The sequence below is a fragment of the Populus alba genome, chromosome 3 (genome assembly GCF_005239225.2).
Source record: "Populus alba chromosome 3, ASM523922v2, whole genome shotgun sequence".
Lineage (NCBI taxonomy): Eukaryota > Viridiplantae > Streptophyta > Magnoliopsida > Malpighiales > Salicaceae > Populus > Populus alba.
In genome coordinates, this window is record NC_133286.1 from 16,066,663 (window position 1) to 16,086,965 (window position 20,303).

Below are 20,303 nucleotides of genomic sequence, written 5' to 3' on the forward strand. Positions count from 1 at the left end.
TTCAATAAAATTGCTATTATTATCACCATGATAATTCATGTTGTATCAGAGTCTGGCAAGTCATGTATCTTGAAAGCCGAATGGTGCAATTAATGGAGACAGTCGCTAGTATGAAACAGCAACAAATTTTGAAAGAAATAGCTAAACAATTACATAACATGTCAGGGAGGTTAGATCAGTTTATTAAAATTCAAGGGAAAAAGGCAGCGAAGTTAGACTTTCAGAAGGTCTAGACTTGTTGCATACACAGGGACAAAGAGGGCCTAGTAATGATAGGTGGATTGATGATGGTCAGCCGCAAGCAGGTGCCCCAGCTACTGAAATTGCACAAGTAATAGAGGAACAATTCCTATTGCCGCTGTGCAGTGTACCTGCAACCAATGCTTCCATTGAAAGGCGGTTCCAAAACTCAGGAGTCCTGGAGAATAAACCATTTGATAATCCTCTATCCAATGATGGCCAAGTAGTGGTGGATGGTGATTACACCAGCTGTAACCAAGCTGAAGTTCAACAAGGAAATGACAATGAAGTCACCCATTAACAACCTAATCCAACAGCTAAAAACATCCCTGGCAATAAGCAGTTTGATTCTTGGTCTTCATTCAGTGATGCAGGTGAAGATTAACATGTGGATGAGCCCCTGTTAGCTCAACTAATTTATCTTAGTACAATAAATGGTCTTGACAACATGCAATTGGAGACGGTGATGGCATTACAATTCCACAACCATTGATTTCCTCGCCAGACTCCTCACCTACGGGAAATGCTGGAAAATCAACCTCTGCACGGACTACTTCATCAACTTCACAATCTCGTATATTTGGAAAACTTACTAAGAGGTTAGTTAATACTTTAAAAAATACAGTGAAGGTATTATAGGTCAAAACTCGGCTTGGTGTCTCTCAAAACAAGCGAAGATATCAGGAAGGAGGTTTTGATTTGGATATAACATATACCAGTGAGAATATAATTGCTATGGGATTTCCTGCTGATGATATGAGCTCTGGTTTTTTTGGATATGTGGAGGGGTTCCATCACAACCACATGGAAGAAGCGACCTAGTTTTTTTAGACCCATCACAAGGACAATTATAGGGTGTACAATCTTTTTTCTGAAAGGTTGTATGATGTATCATTGTTTGAAGGAAAGGTGGCTAGTCTTCCATTTGATGACCATAATTGCCCCCTAACGCAACTAATAATATCCTTGAAGAAATGTAAACATTTAAGCTATGGCCGAGCATTGCAGGCGGTTGAGGGTATTTGCCTTGAAGAAGGTAAGAAAAGGGACACTAACTCACTCTTAGAACATCGAAGCTATGATTCTGTTCAAAGGCAACAGAGAGAGAAGCTTGTTGAGAATGAGCATGATCCTTTGTTCATTAGCAGTAGATTTGAGGTAAATGTTATATCAAACGTGTTAAAAGAAGCAGATAATCTGAATGTCAATCGATATAGGTATGAGGATACTTATGGTGGTATAACTTCTCAGTTTTGTGACTTGGAATGTGGTGAAGATAGTAATTGGAGAACCGAAGACCAAATGCATCAAGTGGAAACTTCCATAGAAATTGCCCGAAACATGCAGTTTGTTAATGGAATGTAGAGTTTGGAACTCAAGCTCGAGTCAGTTTCTGTCCTTTGATTATCGATCAATCTTGCGAACTCAAGCGAAGTCATACATGAGGGCACACTTGGAGGACCTACCTGAAAAGGATGCCGCAGGGATGTTCGAAGCTGCGAATAGAGTCTTGAATCAACTTTTAATAGAAATGGATGGCATGGCAGCGAAGAAAAGTGTTCTTATCATTGGAACAACAAATATGCCAGACATTATTAACCCAGAATTGCCTAGTCTTAGGTGTCTAGACCAGTTCATTTATAAACCTTTTCCTGACAAGGCCTCCCATCTTCAAATATTTAAAGCATGTTGGCGGAAGCCACGTGTTCCTAAGAATGTTGACTTGATAGTTCGTGCACAATATACTCGAGTTTTTATTGGTGCTAATATCACTCAAATTTGTCTTCGTGCCTGCAAATATACCACTTGGAGAAAATATAGAAGAACAGCTAAAGAGAACCTACCCTGACCTTGAGGGGAAGGTTTTTTTAATTGGGGTGAAATTATAGCGATCCTAGTCAAATTATAGGGGCAAGATTTAGTCCATTTAAATTTTAAATTTTAAATTATCATATTATAATATTTTAAATTTCTTTACTTAAAAAAATAGAATTTTAAGTTGTAAAAAGAATCATAAAAATACCTGGTTAAGACTTTCATTAAATCATAACAGACTTTCATGCTCGAGCTACCTCAAATTAGAAAAAAAAAAAAATTCATCAGTTGTTAGAATCTAAAAAATGGATCTTAAATTCTAATCCCAACAAAAACATGTCAAACTCGGATTCTTCCAGCTATGTCCAGCAAAATTCTTGGCAAAGTAAATCCTGAAAATGAATTCTTTTAGTCATAGTGATACAGGAGTGTTTCTCTGTCCAAGTTTTCTATTTTCAAGATCCCTATACAAAAGCCCTAAAGCAAAATTGAATTTGTAAATGACTGCAAAATTAATCCCTGTTGCTACTCTCTGACCCCACCATAACTACATAACAAACAGTTATAAATTTTGCTTGGATATGTACCTACTTTTAGGAAACAGTGAAACCAGTGTCTATTTGGGTGCAGATTCAACGCACAATTAAACTGTTGATATTCTGGGAAGCGAGAGCTGCGCATGAAAGGCTTGAAACATTATAAGAAGCCCTAGAAAATCATTTTCCTTCTTGAGAAAGAAGTCCTAAATTGTTCTGTCCATCTACAGAAGCACTTTCCTTCTTGACTCTTGAGACTAACTGACGCGGGACTGTGGCACAGAGCAGATTTTATAGCAAATCCTTCTCAAAGCTTTGTCCATAAGAACGTGCATCATTCAATAACTCTCCTTTTCAAGTGAATCAGATGTTTGCGAAGATATGACAGTAATGCTTACAGTGGGAAAGTTCCCAACTCCTGACCATGCCTTGAAAGAAGTACCTTACGTTCACTGACCCATTGTAGTCGGTAAGAGAGGTCCAGATTATGAATCAACATTTTCAAACTATCAGCATAAGTTGAATCCCGAGATTTCTCCTGCAGGAAACAAAAAAAGGACATCACAAAAGTGTAGAAGCCTCAGTTATATAACGTCTTTCTTAGTTGTGCTAATAGAGGAATCCTTTTGGTTTACACTAATCTATCCTGCAAAAGATAAAGTCGTCCACCAAAGCAAGTTAAGGCGATTCAACAAAAATATAATTTTTAACCACCCGAGGTTGCACGTATTGACTAGCTATAAGGAAAATCACCTGCATATTGACCTGGTTATCATGCCCCAATATGTTTGCCATTATGCTAGACCTAGAAGAATTGGGTGAAAATCCTTCCCATGGAGGAACAAATATGACTTTGGTGCACTGGACAGGAGCCAAGTTTCGACTAAGTTTCTCCCACCACACAGATCCCAGGGACCACCATCTTATCATCAAACCATGCTCAGAAAATGCAACCAGTCCCTGCATGTAAAATGAAAAATTCAGATAATGGCAGGAAAACACTCAAACAACCAACAAATTGTTATTTTCATCTTTCATTAACCAATCGGACCAATAATTTAAGAGGGTCCACACCTCCGAACTACTCAGGATCTTGTCAAATAGGTAACATTGATAAGTTTTGTAACCAACAAGATTGCAGGCTATACTTTTACCATTACCCCATGGATAACTGAAGGTGTTAAATTTTTTTCTGAAGATGTTCTGTATGTCCATTAGATCTGTGCATACTAAACCTGACTTGAAAATAAAATGATTCTTTTACATAAAGTGGAAGAAAAATATATATACTTAAGTTCTTCATTCAAAATATATACTTTCTGAATTCACATGGAGTCGTTATTAATATGTTCATGATTCAAAGCCAAATCTTTTAATCCGTGCTGATTGCGGAGTCTAAGCCAGAATTAGTTGGCTAGTACAAGATTAAAAATTCTCTTTGAGGCCTATGAACAAAATACAATTACCTCTCCATCAGGGGCAAAGCTCAAAGCTGAAATTACAGTGGTCACTGCCATTTCTGATGTTCCTGACAGCAAATTTGGGAGGCCAGGAGGTCCACTTGCATCCAAGACTTTTATTTTTGTCACACTAACATTAGAAAACAAAGATAGACTAAGTATCCCCACAAAAAAAATCATGTATCAAGCTAGAGGTGTCAAAAGAAAGTACAAAGACAACTCCAGCAGCACATTCCAAAAAAAATACATAAAGCAGGAATGGCAGAAGTTTACAACTCTCTCCAATACTCATATTCTTCAAATGACAGTATAATTAATCATTCAAATGTAAGCAATTAGTACTGTAAGCACTGAGTGATTTCTCTATGTAATCTGGTCAGCCAATTATGTTGATGGACATCTTTGAAACTAAATGGAAGCTCCAAAATTTCATGGAGTTATGAACACTCTGCATTTTGTCGGGATCTCAAAAGCTAAAAGGATAGGTAGGATCAGTGTAGAACTTAGTTTACAATCTTTCCAAAAAGACAAAATAGGAAAAAGAATGCTAGTATGCTGGTTTTGTGGAATAGTTATACAGATAAGGACAAGCAAACACTAGGGTTTTAGACTTTAGTTCAGAAGAGCAAGGGTTCCTATGCCAATGGGCACTTTGGACCAAGGTAATCAATCATGGAGGTAGATTGAATGGTACACACAGCTATTTGAAAATCGCCATGGTCATTCACCTTGTATTGTGACTATTATATGAGCCATCTAGCTGACCACATAAACCCAACTAAGAAAAGGATATCATATAACCACTGAGGCCAAAAGAGCTGCGACCTTAAGCCAAGTGATGGCCATCATGGCCTCCCTTGGGCCATATGATCTGTGAAAAGGAGAAATCTTAGATCCAGACTTAGCAAACTTCACTCCTAGGATGAACATGATTCAGTAAACCAAACATAGATAAGCATGAGAATTGTTCAGCAGACCCCACCCCCCAAGTCCCAAAAATATAATACATTAAGAGTTAATTACCTCAACCACTCTTTGTTTTGGATAGTATTAATTACAGTTTGCACCTTGGATTTTGAAAATTTATTTTTTCCGCCTTAAGACCAACTAATTTCTTGGCAGAGATTTTTAAAAATCCAAAAAACAATGTCTATGTTTTTTTTTAAAAAGCTAAAATATGTACCATATAGTTTCAATTATTGGGAATTCTCTCTTTCTCAAACACCAAACACTGAAAACTCTTAATCAAACATTTTTGAGCAAGTGCTCGAAGAAATCAAGGCGGGTATGTCTATAAATTCCCTTTTTTGGAAGAAAAGATTGTGTTTTTTCGAAACACATATAGTGGTAGTTGGATAAGTATTGTCTATTCCAGGTATTTACCATCTTCCCAGGGGTTATTTCAATGATGGGCATACTAATCAAAAGCAAAGTAAATTTCTAACTAACAGATTTTTAATGGAAGGTAGAAAGTGAAATTGCTAGAAAAATAGAGGATGGAAAGTGTTAAGGTTTTGAAAAACCAGGATGCAAAGCGTAATGTTACCCAAAACATAGGATGGTGGGGGTACTTACTCATCATAAAGAAATTCTTTTGAATCTAAAACTCATACCACCCATACCTTTGCATGTCATAAACTGAAATGGTAGCATTATTAATCTCTCCAATTGCATCCCCAACAGCCAATCTGGTAGATGTGTCATTCAAGGCTACCATAGGAAGTGCCCGTACCATTTCCTTTAATGCTGTCATTGAACTATGAAGACAAGTTTTACGCATGATTGAGTTGCCAGGATCTATAGTGTGTAAAATGAAGCTAACCACCTGCAGATCTGTCCAAACGTTACATGAAGATCCAAAATACGAAGCATATAGTCTGAATTATTGTACATGATTGTCTTCTCGAAATGTAATTGACCCTACTAACCTTATCAAGATACTGAGACAACTGCCGTGGAGAACCACGCATAACCCTTACAAGAGTTGTGAGGGATACCAGATGAACAGGTGAATCAGATGCAGTGGACCAAATTTGGCTCTCAATGACATTTAAGAACCCCGGTATATCAGCCATAGCTAAATTTGGAAGAAGAATCCCAACCAAAGTCTCTTGAATGGAAGATGGTACAGGAGGAGGATGTCCAGCTGTGTTGGCAGATTGACCGCTTACACACTCTATCTGGAAGAATGTGTCCCCAATGAGGCGACATATTTCAGAATTAATGCATGTCTTCCATGTACTCTCCATACCTTCTGATAGAAGCTCTGCTGCGGTGGAACTGTATGTTTCATTCATGGCCATGACCAACTTTACTAAAGGATGAGCAACCAATGTGGCAAGGCTTGGTTTGACAAGGCTAGGGTACCACATAGCCAATGCAGCTGCAACAATGATGTGAGATGTCATTGCATCTTGACTAGTCCCCCCAACACATGATATCCAGTCTTGCATTTCGTATGATTCTAGCCAATCAAGTATTTTGAATCTTTCTGCTTCGGTAATTCCTTGTTTTTCCAGTGACTTGTCAGGAGATTCTGCAGCTAGAGAGGTTGATTGTGGTTCAGGTGACATATCAGATGACAAACCATTTGTAGATGTCCCACCTACTTTTGAAACTTGACCTTCATTTTCTCCAATTTCACTCAAGGATCTCACAAGTTCTCTGTTAGCATTTGCTTTTTTATCATATAGAGGGGTTGGGATAGCCCGTGAAGCAGCACAGTGGAATAAAGTGCGCGCAGCCATGCGTACATGTTCACTTTCATCTTGCCAAAAACTCACCAGAAGCTGTTTTCAAAAAGCAGAGACTTCATCTAAAAAAAACAATCCGATGATAAAAGAAGGAACTTTTCAAGCAAATTCCAGCAGTGCAAGTTTCAGGACTGATATAAATGTCAAGATGCTTCAGGGGAAAAAGATGACCTGGAGTAAAGGTGGCTTTATATCTGGAATCTTGTCGGCAAGGCTTCGAGTGTAAAATGCTGCCAGGGCACTGAAAATAATATCCATTGGATCAAAACTACTAAGCATTGACAGCAAAATGTGCATGGGTTTTTTGAAAATTAACAAACAAGAAAGCTAATTTGATCTGTAAAACTAGGAATTTGCAGATCATGGTACTATTCCTGCAAGGTAGATATTAGCGTCTGCAGGAAAACAAACATGCAGTGTCATAGAATGCCACATGCAAGAATGAAGACCTACCATGCAATATAGGTTTTCTCTGAAGGTCTCCCACGCCAGACCAACATAGAAAAGTATATAATCTTATATTTAAAATATTATGTCAAGGAAAATAAAACCAAGAAGCTAAATATTATCCCAATGTCATTTATTGGCAGCCTAATATTGTAAACGCATAGCAATAACAAGAAGAACAATCTCAGACCAACTTCAGAATTTATGAAGATAAAGGTGGTTCACACACCTTGTCATAAACCATTCAAATTTAAGTATCTCATTAACAGCTATTTCCATATCCACATTTTGATTCGTTGCACAATCCTATACATAATCCTGATAAAATAACAGATATTAGCTTTAACTCAGAAAACCATAACTGTAATCCTCGACAGCTTACAAGTTTTGTAGCATACACTAAGAATTGGGTGACAGAATTAGAGTAGTATCATACAGTGCTTCTGTGGGGGAACCATCACAATACCTGCTGGCTGGTGAACTGCAGTGAGAGAAGCTAATCATTCGTTGGGCAATGGACAGCATCATAAGCGACCTCATTGCACAGAACTCCGATGATGATTTCCAGAGCTACAAGGTTATTGTAAAGGTCTCAATGAAAGTTGAAAGAAGCCAAATAAGAAAACAGATCCCAATATTTAACAGGTTCATCCAAAAGTACCTCAAGAATAGAACTTAAACCAGGAAACGTCAGTGTCAAAGACCCCTTGTCACCTTGCAAACCAGAAGCTATAATCAAATTCTCTGGCCGATTTAACTTCATTTCTGTTACTAGCAATTTATCAAGCTCGATATCCAGATCCCACAGATGCAAAAATGACAAGCTAAATCGAAGAAAATATTCTTCTTGTGACCTAATGCACTCATGCTCTTCAACTGAATCGGTTGAGGTCCCATTCTTATCAGAACCATCATCAGAGTTCATATCATGGGTTCTTGGGTTGCTAGTTCCCCGTTCCTTAAGCTTAACACCACCATTAGCTGCAGGCTCATGTTTCTGACAAGAAAACATCAAGGATGCAAGGTCAAAACTCAGGGCTGCAATTCCAGGGAACGGGCAAGTGCACCCAATGGCATGCTTGTTCATTTGTAGAAAAGATGGCGTGGATGGAAATATTCCTTTCTTGACCTGTCCTTGGGAAGTAGTGGGGTCCATTGTGATTTTCATGCTTGACGTCATTCTTGGTGAGCTGACCTTCTCTGAAAGCTTTGAGTGAGATTGGGAGAAGTTTCCATCTTCAAGTATTGGAAGAAGCAACGAGGACACTGAAGTGTTTCCATTCAATATTGAACCAGATAAAGAATTCACAATGATTCCTTTACAAAAATGATCCAGCATTGAGTGAGAGGCTGTTCCACAAAGGACCCGCTCTCGGGCACCTGTTTTTACATCCCAAATGTATAAAGTATCAGAGGTGTCAGATAATCCTGAATGGCTCCAGCAAAGACATGCAATGTAACCTCTTGCACCATCCCACACAACCTTTTCAGGATAGCTTGGGTGTCCTGGAAACATTCTCTCTACACGCAAAGTTTCAAGAGAAGCAAGAGCAACACATGAGTCCTCACCAACAGAGAGAAAGCAATCACCCCAAGGACGTTCTGTCCATGCTGAGGGAAAGATTATTTGGCGCACTGAAGCTACATGTTGTCGCATCACTGTAATGAGGTTTCCAGTGTCGAGATCCCAGACGCGAATTGTGCAGTCCATGCTTCCAGAAACTAAAACATGACTGAAACTCCATCCTTTGGCAGCACCCATCATTCGATGTGCTGCCAAACAAAGCACGGCACCTGTGTGCCCTGAAAAGCATTGCCTGGAAACAGGTGGTTCTACATCATGACTTGGACTTTCACCATGACAATCTGGTCCAAGAAGCATATCAAATCGGACAACTTCTATTTCACCACTAAAGAAGCCATACACGACAGCATAAGGAACAAAATGGTTTTCAGAAATAACCATGGACGAGGATACAGCTAGTCCATTGCGCACAAAACTAAAACTTTCATCATTGGAATGTTTATTATTTTCAGTTCTTGCTTTTCGAAAAGTGCTTTGCAAAGAAGTAATCCTCATTTTCCTGCCACCCTGGCTATTGATTTCATGGAGGCTAGAGCTTGAGATCCATTCAGCCAAAAAATCACTTTCACCAAGCATTTTGCATTGTCGGGATGACTTTCCATGTATATTATTCTTTTGACATAGAGACCAGATTGTGACATGGGGTTTCCATCGTAAAGGCTCTTCATCATCATAGCAAACAGATTCGATTCGAAGAAGATAATTTTTCAACTGAATGAAAGAAAATAACAATCTCACATCAGCAGGACAAGAAGAAGAAGGAATCTCGCAGAGCGTTTCAGATTTAAATACATTATTCAAATACGATACAATATATACAATAGCAGAACCTCTTCTATTCCACACAGCAAAATGTCCCAAGAAATTATCATACTGTGCATTCTGCATTTCACCAGTATCACCAATTTCAAGAAACATGCCCCCCAAAACATGTGATTGATTAGAATGTTCCTCAACGCAAAGGATATCCTCGGCAAAAGAAATCTCTCCAATTGAGGAGTCGCTGGACAATATCCTAAATATGCAACGAGTTTGCAACACTAGAGCGATAAGGTCCCCGCGGGTTGCAATTGACACAACCTGTCCTCCTTCACTCAACTTATTTCCCCAATTAACCACTTCCAACTGAGAACTCTTACTCGAGCCACTCCCATCATCACCACCTGCATTCGACTCTTTCAAAATCGGAACCAATTCCACCCTACCAGACGAATCAGCCATAAAAACAGAATGCTTCTCTCCATCCTCACCCAAAAAGACTATATCCATAAAATCCAATCGCCCAATTGATAAATTTCCATGAAAAACAGTCTGTACAATAGTAAGACCATGCGTATCAACAATCACAACGGTTGTCTTTGAATGTTTCCCATGCTTACGACCTTTATCCACCGAAGCCTCGCCCCCTTCAAAAGAATCAATTGAACGAGGATCAATAAAACAACACCCTATACACACATATCGCGGACTCGTAGGCAATGTCCGAACAATACACGGGCTTCCAACCCAAGGGGGAAGTTTCCTTCTACGCCGGCAATGTCCACTTCCTCTACTCCAAACACACAACACACCATCGGTACACGCACTAATTAACGCACCATAACTTCCATCACCATTACTCGAACATTCCGTTTTCGTATCATCTCCCGTAACCACCATGGGACAACAGATGCTAAGACCAGCTATCGGTGCAGCATGGCCACAAAGCATCGCAACCGGTTTAATTTCCTATCAAATCAATGATAACCTCGATTAGTAACAATTGCAGTGATAATCATGAAAAATGATTAAAACAATCATTAAGCTAAGTTAGCTTGGAAGAAGGAAGGAAAATTCAATTAGGATAATTGGAGAGGGAGAGAGAGAGCTAGGTGATGTGAGTTACCGAGTTGGTATCGGAAGAGGAGAGGTTCCACCAGAGAATGGAGCCATCGGATCCACCAGTGTAGAGAGTTGGTGGGTGGTTAAGTGCGGCGGAGGCGGTGACTTTGTGAGATGGAGGTGTATCTGGCCATATACACGCCACGGATCGGCACTTCATGGACTGTTTAGTTCAGGCGTGCATATGAGTGAGTCAGTAACCGAGTTTCTTTGGCAGTGGGAGAGACGTGGAAGGGGAAGTTGTTTGCGTTTCGTGAAAGCGGAGAGGTGTTTAGGCTTTGAATTAAAGGGCTTTTTTTTAGTATTTAAAATCCCAAAACGAGCCCATCATTAAAACTACTGCTCCATTGCATTCCACATGTGGGGGCCTCGTGGCTAGGTGCGTCTAGATCTTTCAATGAGTTTGATTTTAATTATTCACGCGCCGGGGGAGGGAGGTTTAACTTTAAAGTGGTTTAAAGAAAAAGTAAGCATAAATGTCACCCATCTACCTAGATTACTATGATGGCAAATAAACCAAGGACGAGGTTTCTTTTTTTGCCTAAAAAAATCATTTTTAACTCATTTTATTAGTAAAACCACCTGGTGTCTTAGTTTTCTTTATAACAAAACTAGTTTGTATTCACTGGAGACCCTAATTTTTTAAAAAGGTATAAAAAACTTCCATATCTAAGAAAATGATGGCATTATTATTAAAGCCAAATATATAATCATTTAGAATATTTTTTTTCGCATCTCTTGTTTATCACAATTTAGAAATAGATGCACCTCCAATACTTATCCTCACGACCTGCACCCACCCCAAGCGCTGAGCCATGACATGGAATCATTATTAAAAGATTAAAAAAATACATTAATATACTTTCTCTATTCATATAAACATTCCATAAAAAATCCCAAATTCTTTTGGAGTGTTAAGGTAATATCATTAAACATGGTCTTACCATCCTAGGAGGATCCTAAATTAGTTATGCTTGCCTGAACAATATAAAACCCCACTAGAAACCAAGTTCAATCCTGAATCCACGCACGTGGAGTTCAGATTTCTACGAGGCCCTAATACAGAACAACTGTGTGAAGCAAAACTCAGCCATACAGTTCATATACATCTTAAGTTAGCAAATCAGTGGATAATATTATGGTAGACTACTGGAGCTTCCATTTGAAATATTATGGTAGACTACTGGAGCTTCCATTTGAAATGGCAGATCCAGTCACAGGACTACTCTGTGCCTGAGGAACTTGGGCATTTCTTGCAAAGAGAAACTGCAGGTGAGGTGGCATACTGGATTGAGATGGGGGTAAGTTTGGTGGTGGTCTTGGGGTTTGAGTTTGTTGGGTAGGCTGAACCATGAACTCTTTAAGAGCAGCAGAATAAGCTCGACCTGAGAGACTTCCACGCATTCGACCTGTTGGTCGCCAATTCTGTTCTGATGCCAAATCCACCAGACCCTCAGTGCCAGAAACTGCTGGCAATGCTCCTCCAGCATTCCCTCTCTGCTCAGTTGCTGGCGCTCTAATCCCATCAGCACTAGTAAGATATGATGGCCCTGCTCCAGATGTTTGAATTTGAACTGGCACTGAAGGTGGCTGTCTAGCCCTCTGGGCAGCAAGCTGAGCAGCAACCATCAACCTACTTTGTTGGCTATTTGTAGCACCTGCTGAGTTTCCAACCCCAACTTGTGCAGCCCCTTGCTGGGTTTGAGCTGGTGCCAGAGGCAAAGATGATCGGACTACATTTGGAGGGTGGCTCCTTGATTGGGGCACTCGAAGAGGTTGCTGATATAGTAAGTTGGGTGAAGATGCTCTGTGAGCACCAGCCAATTGACTCGAACTAGGGAGGGTAACAGCCTGTTGTTGAGCTGATTGACCATGCATAAATGGATGGTCTTGCGCATTCCAGTTCTGTGAGAGAATTAGACAAACAATAAAGCTGAAAAGGTTATGAAAGAAATCAGAACAAAATGCTCTCAAGCAAACAAACATACAGAAGATAAAATCCAATGGCTTAATTAGCAGACACGGAAGAGGAAACTCAATGGCACATATAAACAATGCAATTTGTCAACCTGTTTGGTCAAGCAGACAACAAATTAAATGAACTTGTGGTCTGATAATGCCAGCTCACTTCTACTGTGGCAGGCACATGCTTTGCCATATATAAACACGTAATGAAGTATAGAAGGCAACAGAAGCATATCTGACCTGCGCAGAAGAGTTATGCTGCGAAGAAGATGAATTCGTGTTAAGGGATCTAGCAAATTGCTGCTGCCTGTCCATATTACCAGAGACCGAGCTAAGACCATTTGCAGCTTCTGGTAGAGTACCATGAGAAGAAAGGGAGGCCCCACTGGAAATCGCAGGATTAGGAGTTCTTGATCTTTGTTGTGGAGCTGGTGTTTGAGGCCGAGCTGGGAGTGCCTGAACTGCTATTGGAGACCTGTTGGCATGATACATTGGTGGCAATGTACCATACTCACCATTGGCAATTGAATTCACAAATTTTTGCTGCAGCGACTGTAAATAACTTGAAGCAGATAGCTGATTATGCATCAATGAGGAGGTAGTGGTATTCCCGTAACCCCCAACATCACAGTTAAGTGCAGGAGAAACAGAATCAGTTATCACAGGAGATGTCATAAAAGTGGTAGTAGAGGGCTCAGAGAAGCCATTCACCATTTGTGCATCTGATGCAGAACTGGACCAGTAAGGACTGGACCAAAATTCATCCGCTAGAGTAGAAAAGTTTCGACCAGGTGCATTTGCATTAACCAATTGTGATGGCATGGTTGGAATTGGATTAGTATCGACAGGATGGTTTTGAAGAGTAGCCAGAAAAGGTTTCCTGTCTTCAGCATCAATATTATCCTCACCATTTATCTCATCATCATCTACTGTGAGATCCATAACCATGGGAAGGGTTCTCGTGGAAGTCATAGATTCTACCTGCTCCGGCATGCCCTTCTCACAATGCAAAGTCCTTTCTTGTGTCTGATCTACTTTATTGTCACTTTCTGAGATGGCCTTCAATGATCCATCAGCAGAGATAATCACATCACTGCAATGGTCTCCCACTTCTCTCAGAACCTACAGAACAAACCAAAATAATAATAATAAGTGAGAAAAACGTGTCAGGTTTATTAATGAAGGATAAGCATATAGCAGTTCCAACCCCACAACTTGCCTTAACCATGTTTTGATCAACTCGAATATCTGCGTAGCAGACATGCTGATTACAATGTGGACAGCGCCAAGATGGTCTTCTTGTATTTATATCGACGAAGTTACTAAAATCAAAACACTAAGGCACATAGAAAGCAGTGAGGAAGGAAAATATTCAAAAAACAAGGAAAACATGAAATAGTAACAATTGAAAATGACAAGTCAGTGGACATTAAAAGCAACCATGTCTTAAATTCTATAACAATTCTGAAGACCATATATCATGCAAATTGGAGCATTGTGGAGATGATCTATATTAATTTTTCCCTAATATTGCATAGTTACTTGGTCCTCTATAAAATTACTAGAATAATCTAAAATATTCTGCCTAGTTTCGAAATTATGCTCCAACTTCCCAGAAACAGTTTTGTAGCAAAGCAAGCATTTTTACACCTTAAACAAGGTTTTCCAAGCAAATAAAAACAGTACATTTTAGCTTGTACAGTTTAGCCAAATGCTATAATACAGACGACTAGGGATTTGCAGAACCTTGTATCACAGTGCTCCAGGGTCCCATAATGATACAAATTGGGGATGCTGAGAAATCACAGCCTTACTTGAAACAATACCAAGTGTTCCAAACACTAATACCCATCATGCTGTTATGTTGACGATGCAAATGAGACAACTATTTGCAACAAGCATCAGCGATCAACAGTTGATAATAGATAGTTTGCTCACCTGAAGATGTCTGCATGAATGCCCTTTGACAGGAGTTCTGATTCGTGTGTAGCTGTATGAGATGAAAAATCAGTTGATCAGGACAAGGGTAATTTTTGGCCCCTAAAGACAAACAGAAACATGCTGCCATAATGACTTATACCTGATTTGTCATTCATAAAAAAACAAGACATAATAGCAAACCCGAAATCTATTTAGCAGTAACTTACGCTTTACTTTAATTAAGATTCACACAAAGTTAAACCATCACTTCTCTCAATAACTTAAATCAATCTTAATACTAGCAAGTTACAACAAATCGCTTCAAATTCTCCCAGTGAGAGAAAACATCTAAAGTAACCACAAACTTTTATTCAGAGAAGCAGAATAAGAAATTATCACAGCATTTATCACAAGCAAAAGTACCATAGCATACCTTATGGGACAATTAAGAGAGATACGTGATGGTCCCTCAATTATGTCAGAATCTAAGACAGAATAAGAAGAGACAACAAATGAAAGATCAAATAACATCACAAAAACAATTGTAAAACCATTCTAGACCAAAAATAAAAATTAATATCTTCTGTTTTCTTTTTTCCACTATCAGCATACCTGGATCTAGTTCAGCTGCACAAGGGTGAACGTAATCTTGTAGGACAGGAGTTTCAGGTTTTGGTTCCACACTCATGAAGGCGACAGCTATAACATAATGGCCTAGAAAGCTAAAATGTCAGACAAAGGTCACTCTAATAAACCATGAACTTTCAAGAAATAGAAGGACTTGTGCTTGAGCATACCCTTAAACTGGCCAACAGCTTGAAGAAGATTTGTTCCATATTTAAGCATTCCAGTAACGTTGGTTGGCATCTGTGGTCCGGTATCCTAATTTGAAAAGAAAAATCATCATAAGGCTATCAAATCCAGCTACTGCATATGTCAAAATCCAAAATGTTTAAGAGGAATTACACTAACCATTATAACATTAGTTCTCCTCTCTACTCCCTTTCCGTTTAAAAGAAAGCTAAAAGGGTTTAATAGAAAAGATTATCAGAATTTAATAAAGCAACAGAAACTAACAAAGAAGCAAAAAAATGATGCATACTTCACTTCTTGTGGGGTTACAATACAGGTAGATGTCTCTGTATTATCTGTCTGTGCTACAAATAACCACTGCAAGCCACAGGATAAACAAAATAGGAGTGAGAAGTTGAATGAATTTGACGATCAAACATTCCATTCTGAGAGTGAAAGTACTAAAGCAACAGTAACAGTGCAAACAAATAATAATAACAGCATGTAATTAACTCAGTCAGGATCAATTGCCATTTATTTACTATGGTTTTGACTTTTGACATTCCCCAGCTGGGGTTAACTTGCAGCATGCTAATACTGAGGGTAGACATTTACCAATTTATGGCTGAAATCTATTTCACATGGTCCTGGTGACCCTGGACAAAGCAGAGATACAAATGTCTACATTGCCTAAAGCTCAATTGTTAAGACAAGTGATATTTGGGAACCTTCTTCCCTCAATTCAACTTGCCTGAGGTTCCCCGAGTTGGGTATTCCAACAAGACAAAGTACCACCCATGGAACAGATGATTGAAACTATAGAGCACCAAGACCAAAGGCCAAATTGCACATAGAAGGTGAGATGCTTTGACCAATTTAGATAAGCCAACAAAATAAGAGTCGGCAACAATCAGACCACAAATCAAAATGGCAATGAAGTCAAACAGAAATGAGGTTTCCAGCAGTCAAGCCAGTAGTCACGTAATAAGCCATTCATTAAGCAGAAACATTCACAACTTGAGTAAATAGGGCACTAATGCAGCGACAGAGCAAATTCTAAATAGAATATATGTAAATTAAGAAGATCAGATGCATATTCAATTTAAATCCCACTCATCCCCAATATTACAATGCAAACTCACCTTAGACCAGTAAAAAGTTTTAAACAAAGTAAAGAATGCTTACTATTTTGTCCTCGGTCGAATTTCTTGTCGTCTTTGAAATATGAAAATCAATCACTTGTGCACCAAATCCAGGCTACAACACACAAAACAAAAGGAAAGAAAATATCAACAAAAGCATTTTTCAGCTGCTGAAGATATAAAAGAAAACAGGAATGAAACTACCTTGACTTCTAGAGAAACAATTATCTGACCCATCTTCATCAGTGGATAGAACCTGCGAGAGAAAGGGGTGGGGGATTTCAAATATTATCTCAAGACATTCAAAGCTAAAAAATTCAAAGCAAAGGCCATCTTGATAGATTTCATATGATTACCCCTCAACCAACCTAACAATTCAATTGGCACAGCAACTATAGAGCCCATTTGGTGGCTGAAACCAGGGGCACATCTTGACAAATGTTGTGAAATGCAAGCCAAAATTCCATCTCTACCACTTTTATGCTAGATTTTCTATAAAGGATGCCAAAATTTCTAGTTATGATTCCTTTATAATCATTCTACTTCGCATTTTATTTTTGCACACGAAATTCTCATTTATTTAAGTTACCGAGCAGGCCAAAGTTGGCAAGAAAAAAATAATATAGGATCAACCATCAATAGTGAGAGCTCATAAAATGTTAAATGCCTTCATAAAGATCTTGGGAAAGTCATTTCATGTGGTGTGTTGATCTCATAAAAAAATGTCAAACACGAAAGTCGAAAATCATTAAGCAGAAATTACTTGTAAAACTGGAATTGGAAAACTCAGTATGAAAAGGTTGTAAAACAGAAAAGGAAAAGGAAAAGAAGAGGAATTACAAAACCTTTTACCTGGACATGATTGTTGGGATAATGGAAAGAGAATCAGTTGTCCCAGCATTAATATCTCCAGGAGTGCAAAAGACTTTCCCTATCTGAAACAGGCAGTGAAAGATGATAATTAGCAACATCTAAGCAAATCACATCACATATGGCACAAAAACTCAGTGGAAGAGAATTATAGCACCTCGGTGGCAAGAGTAACGAGTTCTTGAGTTTCTTTCTCTTGAAACCATCCAACCATGCAAGCATTCTACCACATGAAGACAGAGAAAGTGAGAATGATCACATGAACTTCAGTTTAATTTTATATTGGATGACTACAACTGCACAATGTACGGGCCTCAGAGAGAAAAATAAAAAACTTTCAAAACAGAAGGGAGAGGAAAGGAGGAAAAGAAATGATCAAGCATAAGAATTTATTAGCTGTAATAAAATACTCTTAGCATGAGCATTCATTTGAAGAATGCAGGAAGATGGCACAAAAATGAACAAGCAATGCACCTGAAGACAAAAAAGGGAATCAATGGGGAAACCTTTATGTAACATTAGATAAGAAAAAGCATTCATGCCACAGTCAAGTGTTCCACAAGAATTCTCCTCTGACACCCCAAACAATAGATTCAGTAATGATTAACTGAACCCATCCATCCATTTTTCCGATTTAGTGAAGGAAACCACATACAATAAAAGTCCAGCTGTATAGCCCAAAACAACATTCAACAGAAGATGAGGAACATTTGTGAAAATGCTTTAAACAAGCTACAGAAGTATTGCTGAGATACCTTAACGGAAGCCATCAGAACCATAATAGCTGCTTGCAAGAAAACATCATTTTTACGTTGGCAAATCTGCATAGCAGATGAGAATAATTATAAGATGATACTTTTCTCCATAGCAGATTTTTTTAAAGCTGAAAATAGAATAGTTTATTGATAAAGAGGGAGTGGATATAACATGACAAGCTATCCTCCCAGACAATGAAAAAGAAATAAGATAACAGGTTTTGTCAGTTCAGCTGAATATTGTATATGGAAACTCCATAAGGATGCCAAAAGGCTATTCTATGCCATGGCATTTCGTACAAGGAACGATAACAGTATTCCACTCCATCCAGTTGCCCCAAATAACCACAGACAATACACAATTTCAAAAACTTTTGCACTTTTTTACCTCTTCCCAAACACGAGAAATTCACCATCAATAACTCTGTCATGTTAGGGACTAACAAAGACACCCAAAACAGAAAAAGAACTAATCCAACATGTCCCAAGCTAATGGAAAAATGCAGAAGAGTTAATGCATCTCCTATTATCATAAAGATTTAAATATAAAGAAGTATGAATGAAGATTGCTTTAGCTCAAAAGTAGCACAGATTATGGAGCACATTACCCACATTCTGACCATCCTAACTGCACTTGTCAATTAAGCCAACATAGATGATGTTGAGAACAAAATCAACATAACATCTGTCGTATGAAAAATCCAAGAAGCTTGACATAAATACGGGTGGTCCATTTGAAAATAGCAGGGTGTTGCATTGTTACCCAAAATATAAAATTATGCAATTGATAAAAGAATACATAAAAAGGGAACAATAATAAGAGTACGAAACAACTCACTTGTTTCAATAAAAAAGGTAATTCTTGAGCTTTCGGCAGAGTCTCATTGTTGGCAACTGCAAAATCAATCCCTCTGTATTCCCCGAAAAAAATTTAATAATAAGCTAATCAACACCAGCAAGTGTCAAAAAAATACACACAAAAAGAAAAGCAGAATTAATCAAAATTTAATTCCGAAATGCTCGTTGCTTCGCCAGACCGAGAAACACTTATAATGTTAAATTATAAACCCTAGCTAACTAAACAAGCAAAACTTAACACTGAAATTAAAACAGAGGATCGAATAAAAACCTAGATAAATAAAATTTTCGTGTGGCTGATAATGAGAAGATGAATTTACCGAGCAAGAGAGAGGCAAAGGCCAAAGAACTCCGTAGGGTTACTGTCAAAGCCAGGTTGTATATGCAAAGATAATCGCTCCGCTACAGCATGAACTCTGAACGAGTTCGCAAGCGACGCCGACATCTGCTGCCCTGCCGCTCTGATCGTCACCCCCTCCGCTGCTTGAGGTGGCGGCATCATTGTTCCGGCCATCATTCCGACCATTATATTTCACGCGCGCCCCTTATCTCTCTCCGTGCGAAGGTACGGACGGTTATGCTGTTGTTGAGGGATTTTTTTTTATAGAGCAGTAGAAGCAATTTTTTTATGTGAATAATTACGGTTTTTGGGAGTTAGTTTTACTTTGAATATTTTTTTATTTAAATTAATTTTTTTATATTTTTAAATCAAAATAAAAAATATAATTTTTGAAGTGAAAAAATATTAGAAAATATTTTTTTATATTAAAAGTAAATTTAAAAAAAAATATTTTGCACCAGCTATTTTTTGCGTTTTTTTCATCTTGATTCTTTTTCTTTCAATTTTGCTTATAGGCAAAGCAATTGGCGACCAATTTATAATTAAAGAACTCAATTGATGAAAACAAAGTTTGAGAACCAGAATAAAAAAAAATTAAAAAACCACTTTTCCAGTTCATAGTGTATTGTGAGGGTGCGCATAATGTTGAACTTCACCCTTTTATTTTAGTTTTTTTTTAATAAACGACACTTTGGATAAAATTTTAGCAATTTTATACTAAAAAAATCGTTGGCTTTGAGGATGTTGTCTCCACATCCATTTTAAATTTTTCAAGTGTATCTTTTTCTTTTTGCATGTGGGTTTGTCTTTTATGATTTGCCTGTTGAGAGTTTAAATGCTCATGTGTATTGTTTCGAGACATTTTATAGTGTAATAGTAGTTTTCTGACCACACTGCAGAGTTGCAACAAAATTTTATGGAACTTAAAAAAATGTATAGGCCTG

At 38.3% G+C, this 20,303-nt stretch overlaps 2 protein-coding genes across 3 annotated transcripts; both read right to left on the reverse strand.

The window, feature by feature from the left end:
• Nucleotides 1-2,392: 2,392 nt before the first annotated feature.
• LOC118028421 (uncharacterized) lies at nucleotides 2,393-11,011 on the reverse strand. 2 transcript variants are annotated; one of them, XM_035031986.2, is made up of 9 exons: nucleotides 10,722-11,010; nucleotides 7,913-10,564; nucleotides 7,718-7,821; nucleotides 6,976-7,045; nucleotides 5,980-6,840; nucleotides 5,674-5,876; nucleotides 4,058-4,181; nucleotides 3,345-3,551; nucleotides 2,393-3,129 (listed from the first exon to the last, which is right to left on the reverse strand). In XM_035031986.2, exons 1-9 carry the CDS (start codon nucleotides 10,875-10,877, stop codon nucleotides 2,986-2,988), a joined length of 4,521 nt encoding a protein of 1,506 aa, XP_034887877.1. In that variant the 5' UTR covers nucleotides 10,878-11,010; the 3' UTR covers nucleotides 2,393-2,985. The 2 variants fall into 2 exon arrangements, with proteins under 2 accessions (XP_034887877.1, XP_073264208.1); XM_073408107.1 differs by lacking the exons at nucleotides 2,393-3,129; nucleotides 3,345-3,551; nucleotides 4,058-4,181 and having other exon boundaries at nucleotides 5,704-5,884; nucleotides 10,722-11,011.
• A 555-nt stretch (nucleotides 11,012-11,566) lies between these two features.
• LOC118028420 (uncharacterized) lies at nucleotides 11,567-19,641 on the reverse strand. Its single transcript, XM_035031984.2, has 16 exons — nucleotides 19,340-19,641; nucleotides 19,000-19,072; nucleotides 18,162-18,227; nucleotides 17,564-17,629; nucleotides 17,389-17,471; nucleotides 16,741-16,792; nucleotides 16,580-16,651; nucleotides 15,705-15,772; nucleotides 15,575-15,623; nucleotides 15,400-15,484; nucleotides 15,215-15,316; nucleotides 15,036-15,087; nucleotides 14,621-14,672; nucleotides 13,902-14,018; nucleotides 12,923-13,804; nucleotides 11,567-12,622 (listed from the first exon to the last, which is right to left on the reverse strand). The coding sequence occupies exons 1-16, from the start codon at nucleotides 19,543-19,545 to the stop codon at nucleotides 11,888-11,890; spliced, it is 2,760 nt and encodes a 919-aa protein (XP_034887875.1). The 5' UTR covers nucleotides 19,546-19,641; the 3' UTR covers nucleotides 11,567-11,887.
• Nucleotides 19,642-20,303: the final 662 nt, after the last annotated feature.

What these genes read in the sequence shown, in the direction of transcription:
- LOC118028421 (XM_035031986.2), bottom strand. Translation starts at nt 10,877, where the DNA reads ATGAAGTGCCGATCCGTGGCGTGTATATGGCCAGATACACCTCCATCT. An exon ending in CCTCTTCCGATACCAACTCG is followed by an intron (nt 10,565 to 10,721) that starts GTAACTCACATC and finishes TTGATTTGATAG; the next exon opens with GAAATTAAACCGGTTGCGAT. An exon ending in TGCAGTTCACCAGCCAGCAG is followed by an intron (nt 7,046 to 7,717) that starts GTATTGTGATGG and finishes TATTATTTTCAG; the next exon opens with TGCCCTGGCAGCATTTTACA.
- LOC118028420 (XM_035031984.2), bottom strand. Translation starts at nt 19,545, where the DNA reads ATGGTCGGAATGATGGCCGGAACAATGATGCCGCCACCTCAAGCAGCG. An exon ending in TTCTGATGGCTTCCGTTAAG is followed by an intron (nt 17,630 to 18,161) that starts GTATCTCAGCAA and finishes TTCATGTGGTAG; the next exon opens with AATGCTTGCATGGTTGGATG. An exon ending in TCTCTTAATTGTCCCATAAG is followed by an intron (nt 14,673 to 15,035) that starts GTATGCTATGGT and finishes CATCTCATACAG; the next exon opens with CTACACACGAATCAGAACTC.